This window comes from Tachypleus tridentatus, chromosome 6 (assembly GCF_004210375.1).
Source record: "Tachypleus tridentatus isolate NWPU-2018 chromosome 6, ASM421037v1, whole genome shotgun sequence".
Lineage (NCBI taxonomy): Eukaryota > Metazoa > Arthropoda > Merostomata > Xiphosura > Limulidae > Tachypleus > Tachypleus tridentatus.
In genome coordinates this window covers 169,035,207-169,055,811 of record NC_134830.1, presented here as the reverse complement: position 1 = coordinate 169,055,811, position 20,605 = coordinate 169,035,207, and the positions used below count along the sequence as shown (strand labels likewise).

Below are 20,605 nucleotides of genomic sequence, written 5' to 3'. Positions count from 1 at the left end.
AACTAGCTCAGCGTTTGGTTACGTAGCCTCGTACCCGGTAGTGTGACTACACGCTCTCTATAGAAATTGGTATGGTACGACTTACTCACGTATTCTTAATAGCTTTTTAGACGTGAATCATTGTCAATGAACAGGGGTTGGGCTGATTTTTTAACACAAGACATTTTTTTATATATACTGTCATCGTAGCTAGACTGTTAAGCAAGATCTATATTCTCTACGTGTGTGTGTGTGTGTGTGTGTGTGTGTTGGTGCTTTAACCTTTTTTTAAGTACTTCAACATAAAGAAGACGACGTGAATCTAGTTATGTTTGTCTGTAGTTGTTTGTCCTTTTTGTTTGTTTACTCATTTATATAGGGCCCGGCATGGCCAGGTGGTTAAGACACTCGACTCATTTTCTGAGGGTCGCGGGTTCGAATCCCGGTCACACCAAACATGCTCGCCCTTTCACCCCAGGAGGCGTTTTATCTGTACTTTTTCCATACAACAACTTAAACAAACATGCATTCCTCTTTCAAAATAGAAAAATGTATTTCTTAAAGAAGTCCACGCGCTTCTTTGTAACGTCACAACCGCTCCCATACTAACAAGCAAAATATGTATGTAAAAACGACTCGTTTGGGTTGAGAAAATTTTGGGTTGAATGTATATGTGCATTTATTTGTATAATACGACAATCATGTTCGTGGGAGCCCGGCGTGGCCAGGTTGTTAATGCACTCGACTCGTAATCTGAGAGTCGCGGGTTAGAATTCCCTCCCCAAAAAAAAACATGCTCGCCCTTTCAGCCGTGGGGGCGTTATATGTGATGGTCAATCCCAGTATTCGTTGGTAAAAGAGTAGCCCAAGAGTTGGCGGTTGGTGGTGATGATTAGCTGCCTTCCCTCTAGTCTTACGCTGATAAATTAGGGACGGCTAGCGCAGATAGCCCTCGAGTAGCTTTGCACGAAATTTAAAACAAACCAAACTTATGTTCGTAAGTGCTGAAACGGTGACGTAAAAACATATCGCTTTTATACTTCTGTAAATTGTTACTCTAACACGTTACTAAAGTGACTTATTCTTTGTAATTTAATAACACAAATACATAAAATATTACGAATTTGCCACATTAATTAGTATGTATGTATTAATCAACTTAATGAGAGGAGTTGAAAATTGTACTAGTTTGGTTAACTCGGTTTTTTATACCTTTGTCGACTGTGCTGCAGATTAACTTATTAATTTCGGCCTTTATTACGACAATGGGGGCTGGGATGTCAGTGACAGAAGGTAAGGTTGCCTTACTTACCCCTAGTGGTAGAGTATTACTTTCGTTTTTCTTTCATTTAATATTTCTTTGGAAAGCAGTCACCTTACCACAACTGTCTCCAAGCTGTGAAGGGTGATATAGATGCGGGACGTCGTGAGTTCGAGCACTCACATCTTGCTCCCCTAACCTATTTTTCTTACTGTGGTATGTGAGACTAGCGAACGGAGGTTAAGACTGGTATACGGTGTCTCCTCACGGCAATGGGGGTTCTACATCTTCAGATACCTCTAAACCCAGGATGTATCTCATATCTCACATTCTACTTATATATTCCCTCGTTATCTTACTTTATTCAGCATTTTCCTTACAGTTAAGACTTGTTTTTTCATCACACATTTGATCTTGCTGCTTTTGGCTTCAATAAACCGTTGAAATAATGTTTTTACACACATCTATATCACACTCTACGTCTCTGTAAGCAGCTCTGCATATGAATAGGGATATTTCAACCGTACAAACTTAGCATAGTTTCACGAATAAATAAATGCACATGCTTTTGGAAACAAAATTAAAAATCAAACCATTTTCCAATACAAAATAAAAGCTAGTAAATTTTAATAAAAATTTTCGCACTTTTAGGATCTTGAAACGTTGAAACTATTCTGTCTAATACATAACAACAACAAATAAATAATATGGCAGCTATTGCATAAGATCGATTACGGGTTAGGTGTCCTGTGCTTTGACCCGCAATGTCCTCACATCTACTACAATTCACTGGCGCAACTTGTGGATATGGTCAAGGTCAAATCCCTCCCATGCTGAGATGGCACATAAGATTCGGCGATGACATAATTGACACTAAAGGAAGAGGATGGCAACCTGTTCATTCTGGACATGATGCCAGGACATCGCTGGTTAACCTCCGCTAACAGATGTATGGATTGGAGCAATTTAGATAAACTGTCTTTCTTCAAAGGTAAAACAGCAGAGCACGTGCCATCCTCGAACTCACGACCATTCGTCCATATGTCCTAAGCCAATAAACCGCATGGCCAGGTGATTAAAGCGCTTGACTCGTAATCTGAGGGTCGCGGGTTCGAATCCCCGTCACACCAAACATGCTCGCCCTTTCAGCTATGGGGACATTTATAACGATACGGTCAATCCCAGTATTCGTTGGTAAAAGAGTAGCCCAAGAGTTGGTTGTGGGTGGTGATGACCATCTGCCTTCCCTCTGGTCTTGCACTGCTAAATTAGGAACGGCTAGCGTAAATCGTCCTCTTGTAGCTTTGCGCGAACTTCCAAAATAAAGAAATAAACTGTTCTCAAATGAGTATGGTGACTCCCCAATTACGTTTTTAATTTTAAAAGTAACACCATAGTATAAAATAATTTGTTGTTTAAAAACACCTTTAATTTCTACAGCTGTTAGATGTCAGCAATACGTACTTTACCTCGTAATCTAATTAACCGTAATTTAACCAATTTAACCTCATATGACAATACATAAACTTGTATTACTTTCTAAAGTATCTCAGAGTTGAACCCAAGCAGAGACGTACTTAAAAGTGTGTATCCTAGTCATAAGCCAATATTCATGCAATTTTACATTTGAATCCACGTGTACTTTAATATCTTTACAATAAGGTTATGTTGTCACTTAAATAAATGGCTTATCTTTAGTATCTTTCTAAGCTGAAGGCATTCTATGAAGTTACCAGTATTTATTGAGCAAGTTTTCTATAATTATACGTAAACTGAAAAAAAAAAAAAATTCAAGCGGGATTAGTAATGTTTGATTTGTTTTGAATTTCGCGCAAAGATACACGAGGGCTATCTGCGCTAGCCGTCCCTAATTTAGCAGTGTAAGAGTAGAGGGAAGGCAGCTAGTCATCACCACCCACCGCGAAATCCTGGGCTACTCTTTTACTAACGAATGGTGGGATTGACCATCACCTAATAACGCCCTTACGGCTGAAATGCAAGCGTGTTTGGTGGGACGGGGATTCGAACCTGAGACCCTCGGATTACAAGTCGAGTGCCTTACCCACCTGGCCGTGCCGGGCCTAGTAATGTCACAGAAATGTTTTCTTTCATATGGAAGTTTAAATGCGATATTAAATCTAAAATTAATTTATATTTACTGGGTTAACACTAAACAGATACCTGGTCTGCTTGACGTTTAACACAATTGACATTAACATACTATATATAAATTCAAATTCATATTAAATGAGACGTCAATAAATCGATTTGCCCACTTTTTATCCACCCTGACCATCGATCATTCCTGCATTCAGCTCTGGTCTCTACTTGTTATATATACTCAACGTAAAAGCTAAGTTTCTCATTCCCATTAATAGTGATATTTCATAGGTATAACCAAACTACCAACAATATCATAATTTTCGTGCCACTTTAAACATACCCTGCAAGACAAGTTAAACTCACCACACTGAGCATAACCTGCATGCTATATTATGTTTAACCCGCGCGTCATATTAAGCACAGCTTGCATATTATGGCGATAAACATCATTTGATTTTTGAAATTTTTAAAAATTACTTAGTGGTTTAACAGAACCTAAGTGGTTTATTTATGTTTTGTAGAGTTTGCAGACAAAAGTAAATTAATCAAAAGTAATTATACATCGAAATGGGCCTCTTATGGTCGGGTGGTTAGGACGCTCGATTCGTCATCTGCATATCGCGGAAGTCGAAGTTCTGTCACCAAACACGCCCACCCTTTCAACCGTGAGGCGTTATAATGTGACGTTCAGTTCCATTTTTTTTTATTGGTAAACAAGTAGCTCTTCTAAATTAGAGATGGCTCATTCAGGTAGTCCTTGAGTAGGTTGAAGCGGAATTTCGAAAATAAAAGAAACACACTGAAGCTACAAACTGATAAATCGCGACTGATATAGTGACCTACCTGACATTCTGTTAGTAAACTAGCGTAATAATAAAGAATTTGTTTTCTTTTTCACAAAAGGAGAAACTGAAAAGAGAATCGGTGACGTAGAATACTAATATTGTCTTCAGTTTCACCTCTGATGAATGAAGAGTTCGTCATGGATTGCCATACAATATTGGACAATGAATTAGACGAAATTCCATAACATTATTCTCGTATCTGGATTAATTTAGGTTACTTCATGGTAAATTTAAAATGACTCAAAACCTCATAGAATGTTCAGCTGTTATATTGTTACTAATTGTCCATTAACTGGACGTCCGGTTACTGATAAACACCAACTCTAAAATCAGGGGTTCGATAACCCTCGGTGGACCAAACAGATAGCCCGATGTGGCTTTGCTATAAGAAAACGCGCACATACACTTATAAAGACGTACTACTAAATGCAATTTAATATTGACCGATATTATGAGGAACTCATCATATGATAGGGTAAATATTGTTTGACAATAAATGTTTATTGTAATAATGCATTGAATTTAATAACCACCGTGTTTTTATTGTTGTCTTGAATAGTAATCCACTCGTTACATGTTAGTACTAGAAGTCCTCAATTTTGAACCAATAATCGCTGTTGCAACTTGATATTACCATGGTATTACCTAATGTTGTGAATTATCAATTTTCAACCAATAACCACCGTATTGATACTTAATGTCCTGAATGGTGAGCTGATCATGACTGTGTCATTACTGAATTTTGAATTAAAAATAAATCTGTTATTACTTGTCTTGAGCATTGAACAAATCGTCATAGTATTATAATTTTATTTTGTGAATTTTCATCCAATAACCGCAGTGTTATTATTTGATGTACTCGATATTTAACCAGTAATCACCGTGTTATTACTTGATATCTTCGATATTTAACCAGTAATCACTGTTATTACTTGATATCTTCAATACTTAACCAATAATCACTGTGTTATTACTTGATATCTTCGTTATTTAACAAATAATCTCCATGTTATTGTTTGTTCTGAACACAGTTGTTATCCCCTATTCTTAGAGATTAACTGAACCCCACATCACCCGTTTATAATTGTTTTATACTGGTATAAATTAGTCTATAATCAGTTTGAGATAAAGTCGATTATTAACCCTTAGGTACTCTTCATTGTAACGCATAAAAGTATTTGACTTACATAGACTTGGTTATATATTAGGATCTGAACGTAGGTCTTTATTGATCAGGGCTAATATAAGCGGTGTTCTGAGTACTAATCGATTGATGTTGACCTTTTGGACGTTTGCTCGTGACCATCTTGGAAACCCAAATAAAGCAGAAAAATGATTTTTCTTATCTGAAGGCAGAGAAGCAATTTTAGTTTTCGTGATTAGGAAGTTATTCATTGGTATTATCACAGATAACAAGTCGACTATTCATTATTGAAGAAGTCTAAAATAGGTTTCACAAATCTAACACGTAATCTTTTGGCGGTGTACATGTACGAGTGTTCCTTCAGTGAAAATAATCGTATTAGGTGTTGGTGTTTTCTTATAGCAAAACCACATCGGGCTATCTGCTGAGTACACCGAGGGGAATCGAACATCTGATTTTAGCGTTGTAAATCCGTAGACTTACCGCTATGCCAGCGGGGGAGAATAATCGTATTAAATGCGTTAGTCGCAAAGAAACTGCGAAATATTCAAAGTAAATCTTAGTTGTAAAAAAAATATAAATATAAATTCATAAAGTCAGGAACTGAAGCGAGGGGTGGGAGGGATAATTTGGCTACCCCTTCTTCTTCTTTTTTGGGGGTGGAAGGGGAAAAGTTAGTTTGTATGGTTGGACACATTTTCTAGAAAGCATGTCACAAACTCCATAAAGAAACTGTGTCACCGATATGATTCAGAATCAGCGAATGACATTTCTCTGAATAACGTGCACGCCCTAGTAGCGCATCGGTATGTCTGCGGACTCATACTACTAAATATTGGGTTTCGATACCCGTGGTGAGCAGAGCACAGATAGCCCATTGTGTAGCTTTGTGCTTAATTCCAAACAGATCAAAGCAAAATGAGTAGCGTGTTATGGACAAAGTGATTTATTTTCATTATTAAACTTGCTTTACTGGCCTTATTATGTAATAAGTGATGTGTATATTTAATTTACAGAATGTTGGAGTGATCCACCACCAGAGAATGTTATAGACCATTGACGTCAAAATAGCGGCCATGACTGCTATGGCTTCAGCAATGGACAGACATATACAACAAACAAATGAACGCCTTCAATGCATTAAAGAGGTAAGGCAAAAGTATTACAAAAATGTTTAATATTCGAACACATTACCCTACTAACATATGAAACTGATGTCGTAGTTATTATGGGGTGTAATACGTCTGTGCAAATCCAAATACAATTTAAGGTTAGTTGAAACTCAATAAGTAGCTAAACAGCACAGATAATTTATTGTCATTTCACAGTGTTTCACGTAAATTTCATTCTGTTTATCGTGAGTGTCAGATATTTTTTGGTTGAGCATAGAATATATCAGTACGCTATCCAGTTTACATGAGTTCCCGAAATACGGTAAATCTAAGAACTTACGAATGGGGACAATGATGAGTGAGTTGTTGTTGTTGTTTTGAATTAAACACAAAGCTACACAATGGGCTATCTGTGCTCTGCCCACCACGGGTATCGAAACCCGGTTTTTAGCGTTGTAAGTCCGCAGATGTACCGCTGAGCCACTGGGGGGCAATGAGTTTGTAATAATACTGCATTTGTCATATGAAATGCCGACAAGACCTTTCGTCTAGTGCCAACTCTTGGACTACTCTTTTACCAACGAATAGTGGGATTGATCGGAACGTTATAACTGAAAGGGCGAGCATGTTTGGTGCGACGGGGATTCGCACTCGAGACCAGTCGAGCGCTCTAACCGTCTGGTCATGCCGGGCCTAATCATTGACGTATCATCCACTCTTCTAGACAATTAAATTTACAACCCAATTAGTGTTATCGAATTTCTTTCTATTTTGAGATACTGAGGAGAGAGATAGCTTCTGGTATATCATTAAAATGTTTGCAACTGAATAATATTTAATACAGATATACCGCTGGTTTACGACAGAGGTATGACATATCATATTATTTCAGCCAAAGGGTAGTGGGCTTATCAGAGGATTTATAACCTCTTTTTCAGCCACAAGATCTCACTAGAAAAGTTTAATAGTCATCCTAACGCTTTTCGTGTCATTAGTTTCATAAACAATAACTGTTACAGTGTGAACTAGATTTAGTAATTAAGTTATAATTATTATTGTGAGTCATTCGCTTCTCAGAATTAGGTTAAGTTTTAACATCACAATTATATCTATTTAGTTAATTATTGTAAACACCAATTATGTATTATTACAATTTTATTATCTTAAGCTGGTTTATTTGCCAAAGAAAGAAGTGTGTGTGCGCATAACACTAAGTAACAATAAAAAATGACAAATTACGCATTTTCTGAGAACATTGAAACTGTGTTTGGTTGAAATACGCATGGTATGCTAAATATATGCTTGTGTAAATATTTGAAAACTAAGAACGTGAAAGATTGTAAATTTCACTAGAATATATTAACGAGAACTGTGCACGAATATTGAAACTATGATATAGCTGTTTCATCTCCTTTATTGGTAAATACAAAGTGAAAAGAAGAAGGATTATTCTTACTATTAACACAGTTTATCGCAACGAGGAGGAATTGTGATGTCCATTAATCCCTTACAAGTGCGAAAACAGTTTAACAGAATTTGCTTATTGGACCGATCTCCAAAATGCTCCTGTCAGACTTGAACTGTATAATGCTCATCGACTTCAAGCCGCAGGCTTTTTCGTTCAGCATGTTGTCGTTTGCAGAGATATATCCGTACATTGCTTGCAGTTTATACCGGTAACCTAGCAACTAGATAACAAACATTATGAAGATTAATAGGGCCGCAGTGCGAAAGGCTTGTCACCATCTCTTGTTCTAAAACCACAGGGATTCAACAATAGTGAACTGAGTGAACGCCTGATGGCTACTCAGAATTAAAGTAAAAACAAGAATGAAATAAAAACGGTTACACTTTCTATTACTATGTCTGTCGTAATAATCCAACTTCGACCATCTCTTTAGCTGATATTCCTCAGGAGGTACCAGTTTCGACTGCGTCATTGTGTAATTGGTTATAGAACCGAAACATTTAGCTTTGATCTTTAGACACGTTGACGTCATATAGGAATCAATATTTTTCGTGGTTAAAAGCATTCCAGGTTTTCTCTTCAATGGAAATAATCTGGAAACAATTTCGAAAGTAAGACGATGTGGTTTTATATCATGGAAATTATTTTAACTTCACTTACTTATTGTAAATTAACCTTACAATTACCGATGAAATTCTTCGGTTTAATAACCATTGTTTCAATATTGTTCACAGACAAAATTTATTTTTGGCTCATGACGTTTTGGATACATAATTCCTAATATCATAGGGTTCATTATCAAAATGTAAGTAGAATTGCTATAAGTATTACATTCAGTCCAATTCATTACTGTATGGGTCCTCCATTTATTTAACATAAGTGATACAACGGAATATTCAAGTAGGTTTCTTTGTTTTGGAATTTTGCGCAAAGCTACACGAGGGCTATCTGCGATAGCCGTCCCTAATTTAGCAGTGTAAGACTAGAAGGCAGCTAGTCATCACCACCCACCACAAACTGTTGGACTACTCTTTTACCAACGAATAGTGGGATTGACTGTACCATTATAACGCCCTCACAGCTGAAAGGACGAGCATGTTTGGTGTGACGGGGATTCGGACCCACGACCGTCAGATTACGAGTCGAACGCCTTAACCATCTGGCCATATCTGGCTACTAGTACGAATATTACCTACTAGCATAACATACCCACGCTTCGCTGTGGAATTCTTAGGTCTCCTCATATTCACAGAGGTCTCAGTGCACCATTGAAGCGTCTCCGTTATCGTAACTACTTGTATAGCTACCACATTGCGCTTGTTCTTTCATTTATTTGTATATTGTCATTTCCCGAACGTAATTCAATTCATTTTTTTTAAAAGCAGATAGTTTTAATTAAGCTCCGCAGCTTCATTTATTTTATTTTTATTTTTATTTCAATTCTTTTCATTCTCCAGTCTTCTCTGATTTGTATTTTTCTTCCCACTGTATTTGTTTAAACAGGGTATTTGACAGAAAACCTCCACATACTGTTCATTCAATATGTGAGAATTAAAAAAAAAGATATTTTTCTATAAACCTTCAAGAAGTAGAATTATTGAGCTTAAGAACTTCTGAGCAAAACCAAAAAATAAAGAACTGGACAAAAGTTTTTGATTCAAATATACATAAAAAATAGTAATACCCAGATGTGCACCCTCAGAATCCTCTTAATATGCGTGAAAAGTTTCAAGTTTGCAGGTTATTTCCTCTTTGAGCTATGGATGTCACATACACAGGCTCTTCTATAATCTGAATAGTACAAATAATATTTTTTATAAGAGGAGAGAACGAAGGCATAGGATTTAATAAGCCATAATATGCTAGCAATAAGTCGCCGTCAGAAGGCAACACTTGCAGAGGGAAAGGGAAAACGTGACGTTACTTCTTTATGATCCAAAACGTTTTTTACGTAATTTACATTCATTAAGAGTTTATGAAAAATGTTTGAAAAAATAACTTGTTCTGTTGTTAAAATGAATAAGTTGGTTGATTTTGTTCTGTTGTTAAAATGAATAAGTTGGTTGATTCGTTTGTTTGTTTCTTGAAATTCGCGCAAAACTACACGAAGACTATCTTTGTCAGCCATACCTAATTTAGAAGTGTAAGACTAGAGGGAAGGCAACTAGTCATCACCACACACCTCCAACTCTTGGGCTACTCTTTTACCAACGAATAGTTGAATTGATCGTTACGTTATAACGCCCCCACAACTGGAGGGAGGATGATATTTGGTGTGTCGGGGATTCGAACTCATGATCCTCAGATTACGACTCGAGCGCGCTAATCCTCTGGCCATGCCAGAACTAAATTGGTTGAACGATTGATTGTTTGGAATTAAGCACAAAGCTACACAATGGGTGATTTATGCTCTGCCTACCACGGGTATCGAAACCCGGTTTCCAGTGATGTAAGTCCGTAGACATACCACTGTGCCACTAGTTGGGCGAGTTGGTTGAAGGGAAACTTCATGTCCATTACTCCTGTAAACTGATGAAACGTGTAAAATAACTGGTCACTTGGCTTCAAATGTAAAAAAGCAAAACAATCGCTAAAATATTAAATTGGTTGAAAAATATTCTTACAAAATATTCTACTGAAACGGTTAAAAACCGAATATATTCATTTGTAAGGTTTTTATTTTGTTATATTTGAGTTTTAAATTATGTTAATAAAAGTGAAGAACGAAAAAAAAAATGAATTACACATCTCCCTCAAAGTAAACATGTTCTAACTGCATTCTAAAGAGAAAAAATAAGACACCAAGTAAATTAATTTTCAGGTCGTGAGAGATTATAATTTTGAACGTATGAATGTGGATGGAAATAAAGACATAATTTTACTGAATATAAAAGTAAGTGTTGTTTTAGTCCTCACAGACATCAATAATCGATCCTACACCTCTCCCTGACAGCTGTCTCTCTCTTTTTTTCTTTTCTTTTTTATTGTAACAGTAATTGGTTAGCTAACTGAAACCGTCGCTATCCAACTGGTGTCAGCCGCTTGGTTACAATTTTGTAACGGAAGGCAGACAATGGATCACGTGGGGAAAATCAAGTTATTGATTGGTTCTGGGGTCGATATTACCATACAGTTGCGTTTGCAAGCGAAGCTTTGATTTGCGTCATTGTTTTCTTTGTTCTGGTACGAACTACTTTTTCCCTTTTTTTTTTTTTAATGCGTACACCCTGAAATGCTTTAGCTTCTCTGGGAAGATGCGGCGTTGAATAACTGTGCGAAAGGGTCGTCCGTAAAATGATTGTTTGTTTGTTTTTGAATTTCACACAAAGCTACTCGAGGGCTATCTCTGCTAGCCGTCCCTAATTTAGCAGTGTAAGACTAGAGGGAAGGCAGCTAGTCATCACCACCCACCGCCAACTCTTGGGCTATTCTTTTACCACCGAATAGTGGGATTGAATCGTCACGTTATAACGCTCCCACGGCTGAAAGGGCGAGCATGTTTGGCGCGACGGGGATGCGAACCCGCGACCCTCAGATTACGAGTCGCACGCCTTAACGCGCTTAGCCACGTCCGTAAAATATTGAGTAAAATACATCAGACAGTCGTTTCGCTAATAACTGACTTCGCCGTAAACGTCACCAGTTTTATCAGTTCAGATTATTGGCCCAAGTGATGGAATGTAAACATTTAAATGACCCAAACTCTTAATACCAATTTGTTTTTATGAAATATTCACCGTTACAGATGAGAAGCACCCTAGTCACACAACAGTAAGTCGGCGGACTTACAACTCTAAGCAACCGGGTTTTCACACCGGTGGTGGGCAGTGCGCAGATAGCCTATTGTGCTCTTTTTTTTTTCTTAACTACAAACATACATTTCAGAAGTATGTATATTAATTACTTTCCAATAAATTAACGTATTCATTACTTTTCTGTCGAGTAGAAAATACTTGTAACTTAATACAAAATAAAAGCTTTTTCTTTATCTATATATATGTGTCCCAGATGGCTCAGCGGTATGGGTGAGAGCGTAAGACGCCAAAACTCAAATTTCGATACCCGCAGTGAGCAAGCACAGATAGCCCATTTTGTAGTGTTATACTTTACAACCACAAGAACTCTCATGTAGATTTTAAGAAAAGTTTAATATACACATTGAACACTGTACAACTTAATCTTTTACTGGTAGCACTTTTATTATATCACAGATACCTCATATGTCGTTATATTACAAATACTTCATCTGTCATTATATCACAGATATCCCATATGTCGTTATATTACAAATACTTTACCTGTCATTATATCACAGATACCCCATATGTCGCTATGTTACAAATACTTTACCTGTCATTATATCACAGATACCCCATCTATCGTTATATTACAAATACTTTACCTGTCATTATATCACAGATACCCCATATATCGTTATATTACAAATACTTTACCTGTCATTATATCACAGATACCCCATATATCGTTATATTACAAATACTTTACCTGTCATTATATCACAGATACCCCATATGTCGTTATATTACAAATACTTTACCTCATTATATTACAGGTACCCCATCTATCGTTATATTACAAATACTTTACCTGTCATTATATCACAGATACCCCATATATCGTTATATTACAAATACTTTACCTGTCATTATATCATAGATACCCCATATATCGTTATATTACAAATACTTTACCTGTCATTATATTACAGATACCCCATATGTCGCTATATTACAAATACTTTACCTGTCATTATATCACAGATATCTCATATATCGTTATATTACAAATACTTTACCTGTCATTATATTACAGATACCCCATATATCGTTATATTACAAATACTTTACCTCATTATATCACAGATATCCCATATGTCGTTATATTACAAATACTTCATCTGCCATTATATCACAGACATCCTATCTGTTAATTGAGATCCTAAACATTTCCCCAGACGTTTATCAATTGGTTATTTTCACAAGATATCTAATAACAGTAACAGATATTAATTATTGATATACATGTAGTTATATATCCTTTCGTTATACCACAGACGTCATCATAGTGATATCCTAAATTATCCTTCGTATCTTTATTTACTACTACTCAAACCATAGTTAATACAAGTGGACAGTTTAGCATTTATACCGGTAACATTGAATTTGATCAAAATATAAGGTGTGGAAAAATAATTTGAAAAGGAGACAAACTGCAATTTAACCAAACATTCTAAAGATCTGTGAAATGATTTACAAGTTCGAGTGATAAGAGATAATTTGAACGTAATATATGTTACCACAACTACTTGTTCAAGGGCCAAAAAGAAAAAAAATTATAAAGAAATTTGCCCTGAAGAATAACATTCCATCCGGTTCTTTGCTTTCGGTACGTTTCATCTGAGTGGCTCTTTCTGCGACACGGTGACTAAACAGCCTGGTCTGGTACCCCAATGTATTGGCAAGTTCATAGTTGACTTGAAACTGCACACCAGCCAGAAGACAACCACTCAGCAACACCCGCTGTTTAAATGGCTGATCTTAATTGAGTAGCAGTAATTTTTATGGTTATATAACGCCCCCTGTCTGAGATTGTTGAGCATGTTCAGTTGCTTATCACTAGTAAAATTTTTTGTTTGTTCTTTTTCTAATTCGCAACCCACTATACGTCACCTTTGTATTTCATTCCAACCAAAATAACGAATGGTAAAAGGGAAGACATTTTTTTTATGAATTAGGGTTAGTGAGTTTTGTATTATACCTGTAGGAGAAGACAGTAAGTTTTAATTAAATGATTTACAGTTTCTCTGACAAACGTAAAATCTTCGGAATTTTACAAATAATTTATAGACATTTTATTAAAATAAAATAAAGTGTTTTGTGGTGCATAATTTTCTTATAAACACGTAATGTATTTATGGTGGAAATTAGTTCGCGCTTTTTAATTTTCGCGCAAAGCTACATGTGGGTTATCCGCCACAGCAGTCTATAACTTTGAAGTGATAAACTAGAAAAAAGGCAGCTACTTACCACTATCCACCGCCAACTCTTGAGCTACTCTTTTACCAACGAATAGTGAAATTGACCGTCACTTTATAACGGACTCACGACCGAAAGGAGAAGCATGCTCAGAAAATATTTCGATCCTGCAACACTCTGATTGTGATTTGATATCCCTAACCGCAACGCCTATTCTACAGCCATAGAATTTTGATGATATTTAAACGTCCCATGCATTTTAATGTATAATCCTGTTAAGCTATGTTTTCTAATATTTGTTGTAACTTACTTTTTAAGTTCCGTTTTTCCTTCAGAAGTTAAGAATTGGAAATAAGTTTTAATAATTTTGGAGTTTATACTTTCAGGTATTTGATCTCTTGATTTGTGTCATAATTCATTGTTTCATTATTTTCAACAATTCACATTTATTGTGTTTCAGGCCTTAGGATCACCAGCTGGCTTCCAGAACGCAGCAAGAGAACTGTTGGAATGGTGCAGTGACTCTCGAGCTTTCCAGAAAGTTTTTGAACAGAACCTAATTGCCTGCTTAACGGTTCGTTATGTCTGTTTTCCTTCTTCTCTTTATGTACTGATTAATAGACAAAATCATTGTTATTTTCTGTTTGTTTAACCACAGTAATCCCCACCACACACTCTCTGATGGCATGGTGATAATACTGAGAGCTGATAACGCAAAAAAAATTGGATTTCGATACCCACCATTGGTAGAGTACACAGAGCCCATTATGTAGCTTTGTGTTTAACAATAGACAAACAGAGATAAACCTCGGCAGTCATATTTTCGTCTATATTTAATGAAGAATGTGGAATAATCCAAAAACTGTTTAATAACAATAAACCTTTGATAGATTATTTAAGCAGAGTAATCATGATGAAGTTTTGTAGAATGGACGGCAACTGCCTGTTGTGGAGACACAAGTGTAGAGGACGGCGTTTCGAAAGTCTTCCGCCTCTACACGTGAGGAATGCAAGAATGTACACGTAATATAAACGTCCTAAACCCCTGAGCCATCATTTTGCTCTCTCTTACAAGATGGAAGTAACGCTGAACCCCGAATATTAACATTATAAACTTTCAAGCATATCGTTGAGCCACCAGGTACAAGATGAAGTCTCACAAATTCCACACTCTCTGAGAAGGTTTAAAGTTCCACAGATGCAATAACTCGAATACCATGTGAAAATAAAATAGAAAATAAGCACGAATCAGTGGTTCTGTTTAAAACACGAAAACGTCATAACTACTTCCCTCAACCATTTTTTTGCACCTGATGACGTTAGTGTAGATCACATTAACGACGTATAAGTGTCAGCCTCCTTAAGATGTAAGAGTATGACATCATCTCTTATGGTTAAATTTCCATTTTTGTATTCATTCTTTCCACTCTTTCTGTATCATGTTTAGCCTTCAACAAAGACCTTGTTGAAACGATGACAGCCCCTGTAAAGACCTGTTAAGTCTCCTTAGATGTAGTCAAAGCCCAGTTCCTTATCCTCACGAACACCATTGAGTGTATTTTCAAATATAAGGTATAAATTTGACCTTCGCTTCTGCAGTTTTTCTGAGAGTAACCAGCTCTTGTGAAAAAATGGTCTTTTATCTATTGAGCAAAATAATCTTTCTCGTCTTTTATGACTCAAGATGACAATTGTTGTTAAAAAACTACACTCCTGTCCAAAGAACTTCATAAACGAACTGTGATGGTCAAAAGGGTCATACAATAACAACAATATAAAATATAGAAAAGCTGTATCCTTTCACGTGGGTTTATAATTGCGTTGTGGAAGAAAGACTTATAAATATGAAACGTTTCAGCTTACTGCTTACATTTTTATATTTATCAAATAATTCATGGCGCACAATCCAAAATACTGTGGATAATAGTATGGTAGAGTACAAACAGGTGGCGTTTTTCTTTTTTTCGGCAATATTTTCTGTTGCAACTTTCAGTGCATTGATATCTTTGGTAGCTTTGATTATCACATCAGTAATGGCTGATGAAATTGAGTTGTCTGTCAAAGTTATCTCTCAATGCTTTAGTGTTCATTACTGATGGGTGGTAGCACTTGAAAAGAATAGCGATGTCTGTTGGTGGATGTGCAGGACATGTTGTACAACTTGGACAGGACTTGTGGCCCTTCCTGTGTAATTACTCCCCTCCCCTGCTAAGAGATGGGTACATCTTGTTTCGATTTCAGCTTTGCTAGAGTTGCTGCCGTACATAATAATTACGTCAACAAAGGAGATTACACGACAACAAATTGGACTCTCAAAGCAAATTAGGCCCATTTTGTATATGCTGAAAAAGACTGGCAAAACGGTGACTTTTTTAGATAGACCAGCACTGATGGTGAAACAACCCGCTTACTAACGTCATTATGAATCTTCTGGTAGTCAGTACGACTCGTCGTACATGTTCCTTCATTGTCTATTCTGAGTATTTTGTCAGCAAGAATGGACGACTGAATCTACTGTAAACATCTTCTAGATGCAAAGCTACTACCAGGATGTTCTGATCAGCCTCAAAGGCTTTCTGTATATCAACTGTAAATTTAGCAGTAGATCACCTGAGGATGAGGGTGGCAGTTTTTCGATATAATTCAGTATATATCCCACTTACAGATTACTCTGGAATTTTGTCAATGATGTTTTTAAGGATGAAGATTCGATGGTCTTTAAGACAAAAATGACCCTTTAAAGGTTTCGGAAGGTTAGACATAATTTGATGTCCAATATTCTTCAACCATCATACTTCAGTTATTGGGGCCCAGAATTGTTTTTATGAGACGGTGGTAAAAATTAGAATTTTACAGAAATAACATTGCTATGCTAAAGATGAAAATTTGTTCCTTATGCGATAAACTACCAACGCTATGTCCACTACAGGGATCGAACCACGATTTTAGCGTTATAAATACCCAAGCCTACTACCGGGATCAAGGCGAGGTCAAAGGATATGATGGATGGATAGATGAACATGTATAGCTTTGGTTGTTAGTCTGGAGAGACAAGAGATGGAGAGATTGGCATAATTGTTGCCTTTTCAAATGAAGATATGCAAAGTAGAAACATTTCCACGGTTGTTAATTTATGGAGTTGAAATTTGGAAAGGGAAAGACAGGGTTTATGTTATTGGTCAGCAGAAATGGAAAGGGGATAGATTTCTATGATTGTTGATCTGCAAAGACAAATAGGAACGTTGTACTTTTCTGGTCGAATTGAAATGCATAAATAGTTTGTTATGTCATCGTGTTTGTTCATGAAAGTATCTGTTCCTCGTTATTTCGAATAAGGAAGGTTGCCGTTTAGGTAAATTTACCTGGTTGTATGATGGCTTAGCATGATTTTGGAGTCTCGCCACGTTGCTACAAGCCATGTCACTCCATCCGATAGTGCTCTGTCTGAGAACCGTGCATCTTGAAATTATTAGGCTGTCCAGAAATAAATGTCAGAATTCTCATGATGACATTTATAAGCTGAATATTGAGTAACTTGACGTTGGTTGGTTGGTTGGTTGGTTTCATCGAACGTTTGTCGCTTACAAGGTGTCTTAATTGTCTGCTGTTTCAAATCTTCTCAGAGCAAGTTTCACAACCCCCAAGGCAGCATGGATAAGAAGGTCTTTGGTCTGATTTTCCTCTACGACTTAAAACTTGAACGAAAAGCTACCGAAACTACACTGAACGTCAACCAGGCATTCGGCCATGGATCAGTTACTGAACGTAAAGTTCAGTGTTGGTTCCAAAGGTCACGACATGGAGGTGAAAGTCTTGAAGACCACGAAGGTCGTGAAAGGAAGCCGTCCTTAGATGATAACACATTAAGGGAAACAGTTGAGACAAACCCGAGCACAACAATACGTGAGCTTACAGAAAAGTTATGCACAAGCAAGTCAAGCATTGCCAACTGCCTGAGTGTGATTGGAAAGACAGAAAAGTTGGATAAGTGGGTTCCGCATGAACTGGCTGAAGATCAACAAAATCGGCGTTATGAGACCTGTCAAGGATGACACTCCAAAAATTGAACGAATTGATAATTGAAGTTCTGCCTCATCCACCTTGTTCCCCAGACCTTTCCCCTACATATTTTCATTTTTACAAACATTTTGACAACTTTTTGAACAACAAACACTTTCAAAACCAAGCTGCTGCTGCAGAAGAAGTTTTCAGGGAGTTCATTGACCACAGAAACACTGATTTCTACACCAGGGGCATAAATAGCATCGTTACACATTGGTAAAAGGTTGTTGAAGCAAATGGTGCTTACTTTGATTAAAGCATGTTTTACAACACTAATTTATACTTTTCTAAACTTTGCAGTTCAAAAACGACATTTATTTCTGGATAGCCTAATAGCTCTGCTGCAGTATAGTTTTCATTACAAGAAGTTCATCATAAGGCTGTCATGTCCAAAGTGCGCCATTTCTCCCTTCAGGCTTTCCATCTAGAGTACTGTCTAAATATAGATCTCGTACATACCGCTCCACTACGACTTTTTCTTTTTTATCGGCTGTGTTCACTGTGTGACTGGTGACTTGCACGTTCAGAATAGTTTTAAAATAACCTTTTATACAATCTACTTCAAAAACGAATAACTGAGAGTCATTAAGTTATATCGGTTTCGTGTATAACTGTCGTGAATAAGGATTTTACTGTCCCCATTTTTTAAAAAGTTGCACAACTGTATGTTGCACAAGTAGGAATCTGATTGATAACTTATCAAACAAAAGTTGTTTGTTTGTTTTGCTAATTTTGAAAGGCACACACATGAAATATTTACACTGATATCATTTATTTTCAAAAGTATGTGTGTTATATTCCTTATAGATATTCGGTAAACAGCGTAATATTACTGAGGAATGATTTTGCTACGGTAAACTGTGTTACAGTATTGAGGAATTATTTTTACTACCTACTTTTCGATTCGCTCTCAAAGAAAGTACATTTATTTTCTACTTTTAACGGCGACTTACTCATGTGAGTGAAAGAGCGAAATTACAGCTAGCAAAATGATTCAGTGTTTCTTATTTGTTTCATTGTACTGCATATTAATAAATAAGACACTACCTTTTCTAAATAGAAATCTAACTTTCTTTGGCGTCAGATTTTGCGTTTCTTTACCATTATATTAAATCTCTATCCTATATTAAAGGTTGTAAAAATCAAGCGTGATTACTGTGAGTTATAATCCACATAATCATATCTCTGACTGGGCGTGGCATGGCTTGGTGGGCAGGCTTTCGACGCGTAATCTGAGGGTCGCCAGTTCGAATCCTCGTCGAACCAAACATGCTTGCGGTTTCAGTCGTAGGGGCGTTATAATTTAAGGTCAATCCCACTATTCGTTGGTAAAAAAGATGGTGGTGGGTGGTGATGCAGACCATCTGCCTTCCCTCTCGTCTTACACTGCTAAATTAGGGACGGCTAGCGCAGACAGCCCTCGTGTAGCTTTCCGCGACATTCAAAAAACAAACAAACAATCTCTGACTGTCATACCTATTTCTCTGTGAACTAGTTTCTGCAATATTATAAATTAACGCAATATTTACGTGCCATAATTGTCTTTAAAGAACCACTGTCACAGTTTGAAAGGTTGCGAATTTTTTCAAATAACCGTTACTTTTATACTATTTCTGTGTTTTCGTGAAGTTATTTTACAATATTATTTTGTCAGTGATGGCTCATACTTTGTCATGAGAACACAATTGGCAATTCTGTGTCACTGCTGAAAACTGTGGACGCGTCATTTTCGTGTTTCGATGCTATCTTCTCGCCGTTTAATTTATGGTCAGATGGTTAGGGTACCCGACTCCTAATCGGGAAGTCGCGGGTTCGCATCCCACTCCTTCATATAAAGAACGATCAATGCCACTATTTGTTGGAAAAAAGGTAACCCAAGAGTTGGCGGTGGGTGGTGTTAACTAGCTGTCTTCTCTCTAGTCTTCCACTACTAAATTAGAGACAGTTAACACAAACAGTCTTCGTGTAGTTTTGTGTTAGTAAGTATAGGCAGAGTCCAGGTAGATATAATCAAATGTTGGTGTTCAAAATTAATCAGAGGTAGGGCGGTTATAACGTTTTGTCTTCCATTTTAAGTAACTGACGGTTAAGTGCAGAGTCAGATGTAAGTGCTATTGTTAGTTCGGTTTGAATTTCGCGAATGAAGAAGAAACGTAACTGGTAATTGTTTTTGAATTTCAGTGTTTTCTGTTGCTTTTTTTTCAGGTGGTCAACAGGGTAGCTGCCCAGCAGGGGTTCGATCTTGATCTGGGGTACCGATTATTAGCTGTCTGTGCTGCACAACGAGACAAGTTTTCCTCTAAATCAGCGTGTAAGTTCAACAGTGTAATTATATAATCAATGGTTATTTTATTTACACACACAAAAAGTAGGCCGGGCATCACCCAATGATAAGATGTCCAAATAATTAATTCAACATTTCTTAGTTCGTGAAAGGATACCGAAAAACACACTATACCCTATAAAAGTAATATATGAATCCCACTATTCAGTTGGACAAGAGTACTTCAACAGTTTTCCAACATTGCTGTTGACTATCTTTCTACTAATCTATATACCATATCAAAATAACATTTGAATCTCACTATTCAGTCAGACAAGGGTACTTCAACAGTTTCCTGAGACTGCTGTTGAC

At 36.8% G+C, this 20,605-nt stretch overlaps 1 protein-coding gene across 2 annotated transcripts in view; it reads left to right on the top strand.

The window, feature by feature from the left end:
* Nucleotides 1-20,605, top strand: part of LOC143254415 (zinc finger MIZ domain-containing protein 1-like) — a 156,995-nt gene that overhangs the window by 53,943 nt on the left and 82,447 nt on the right. For both annotated transcript variants that reach the window (XM_076509535.1, XM_076509536.1), the window contains exons 2-4: nt 6,349-6,480; nt 14,369-14,482; nt 20,176-20,281. In XM_076509535.1, the coding sequence (XP_076365650.1) occupies nt 6,409-6,480; nt 14,369-14,482; nt 20,176-20,281 (292 nt within the window). In that variant the 5' untranslated portion in view covers nt 6,349-6,408. The remainder of the gene's footprint in view (nt 1-6,348; nt 6,481-14,368; nt 14,483-20,175; nt 20,282-20,605) is intronic.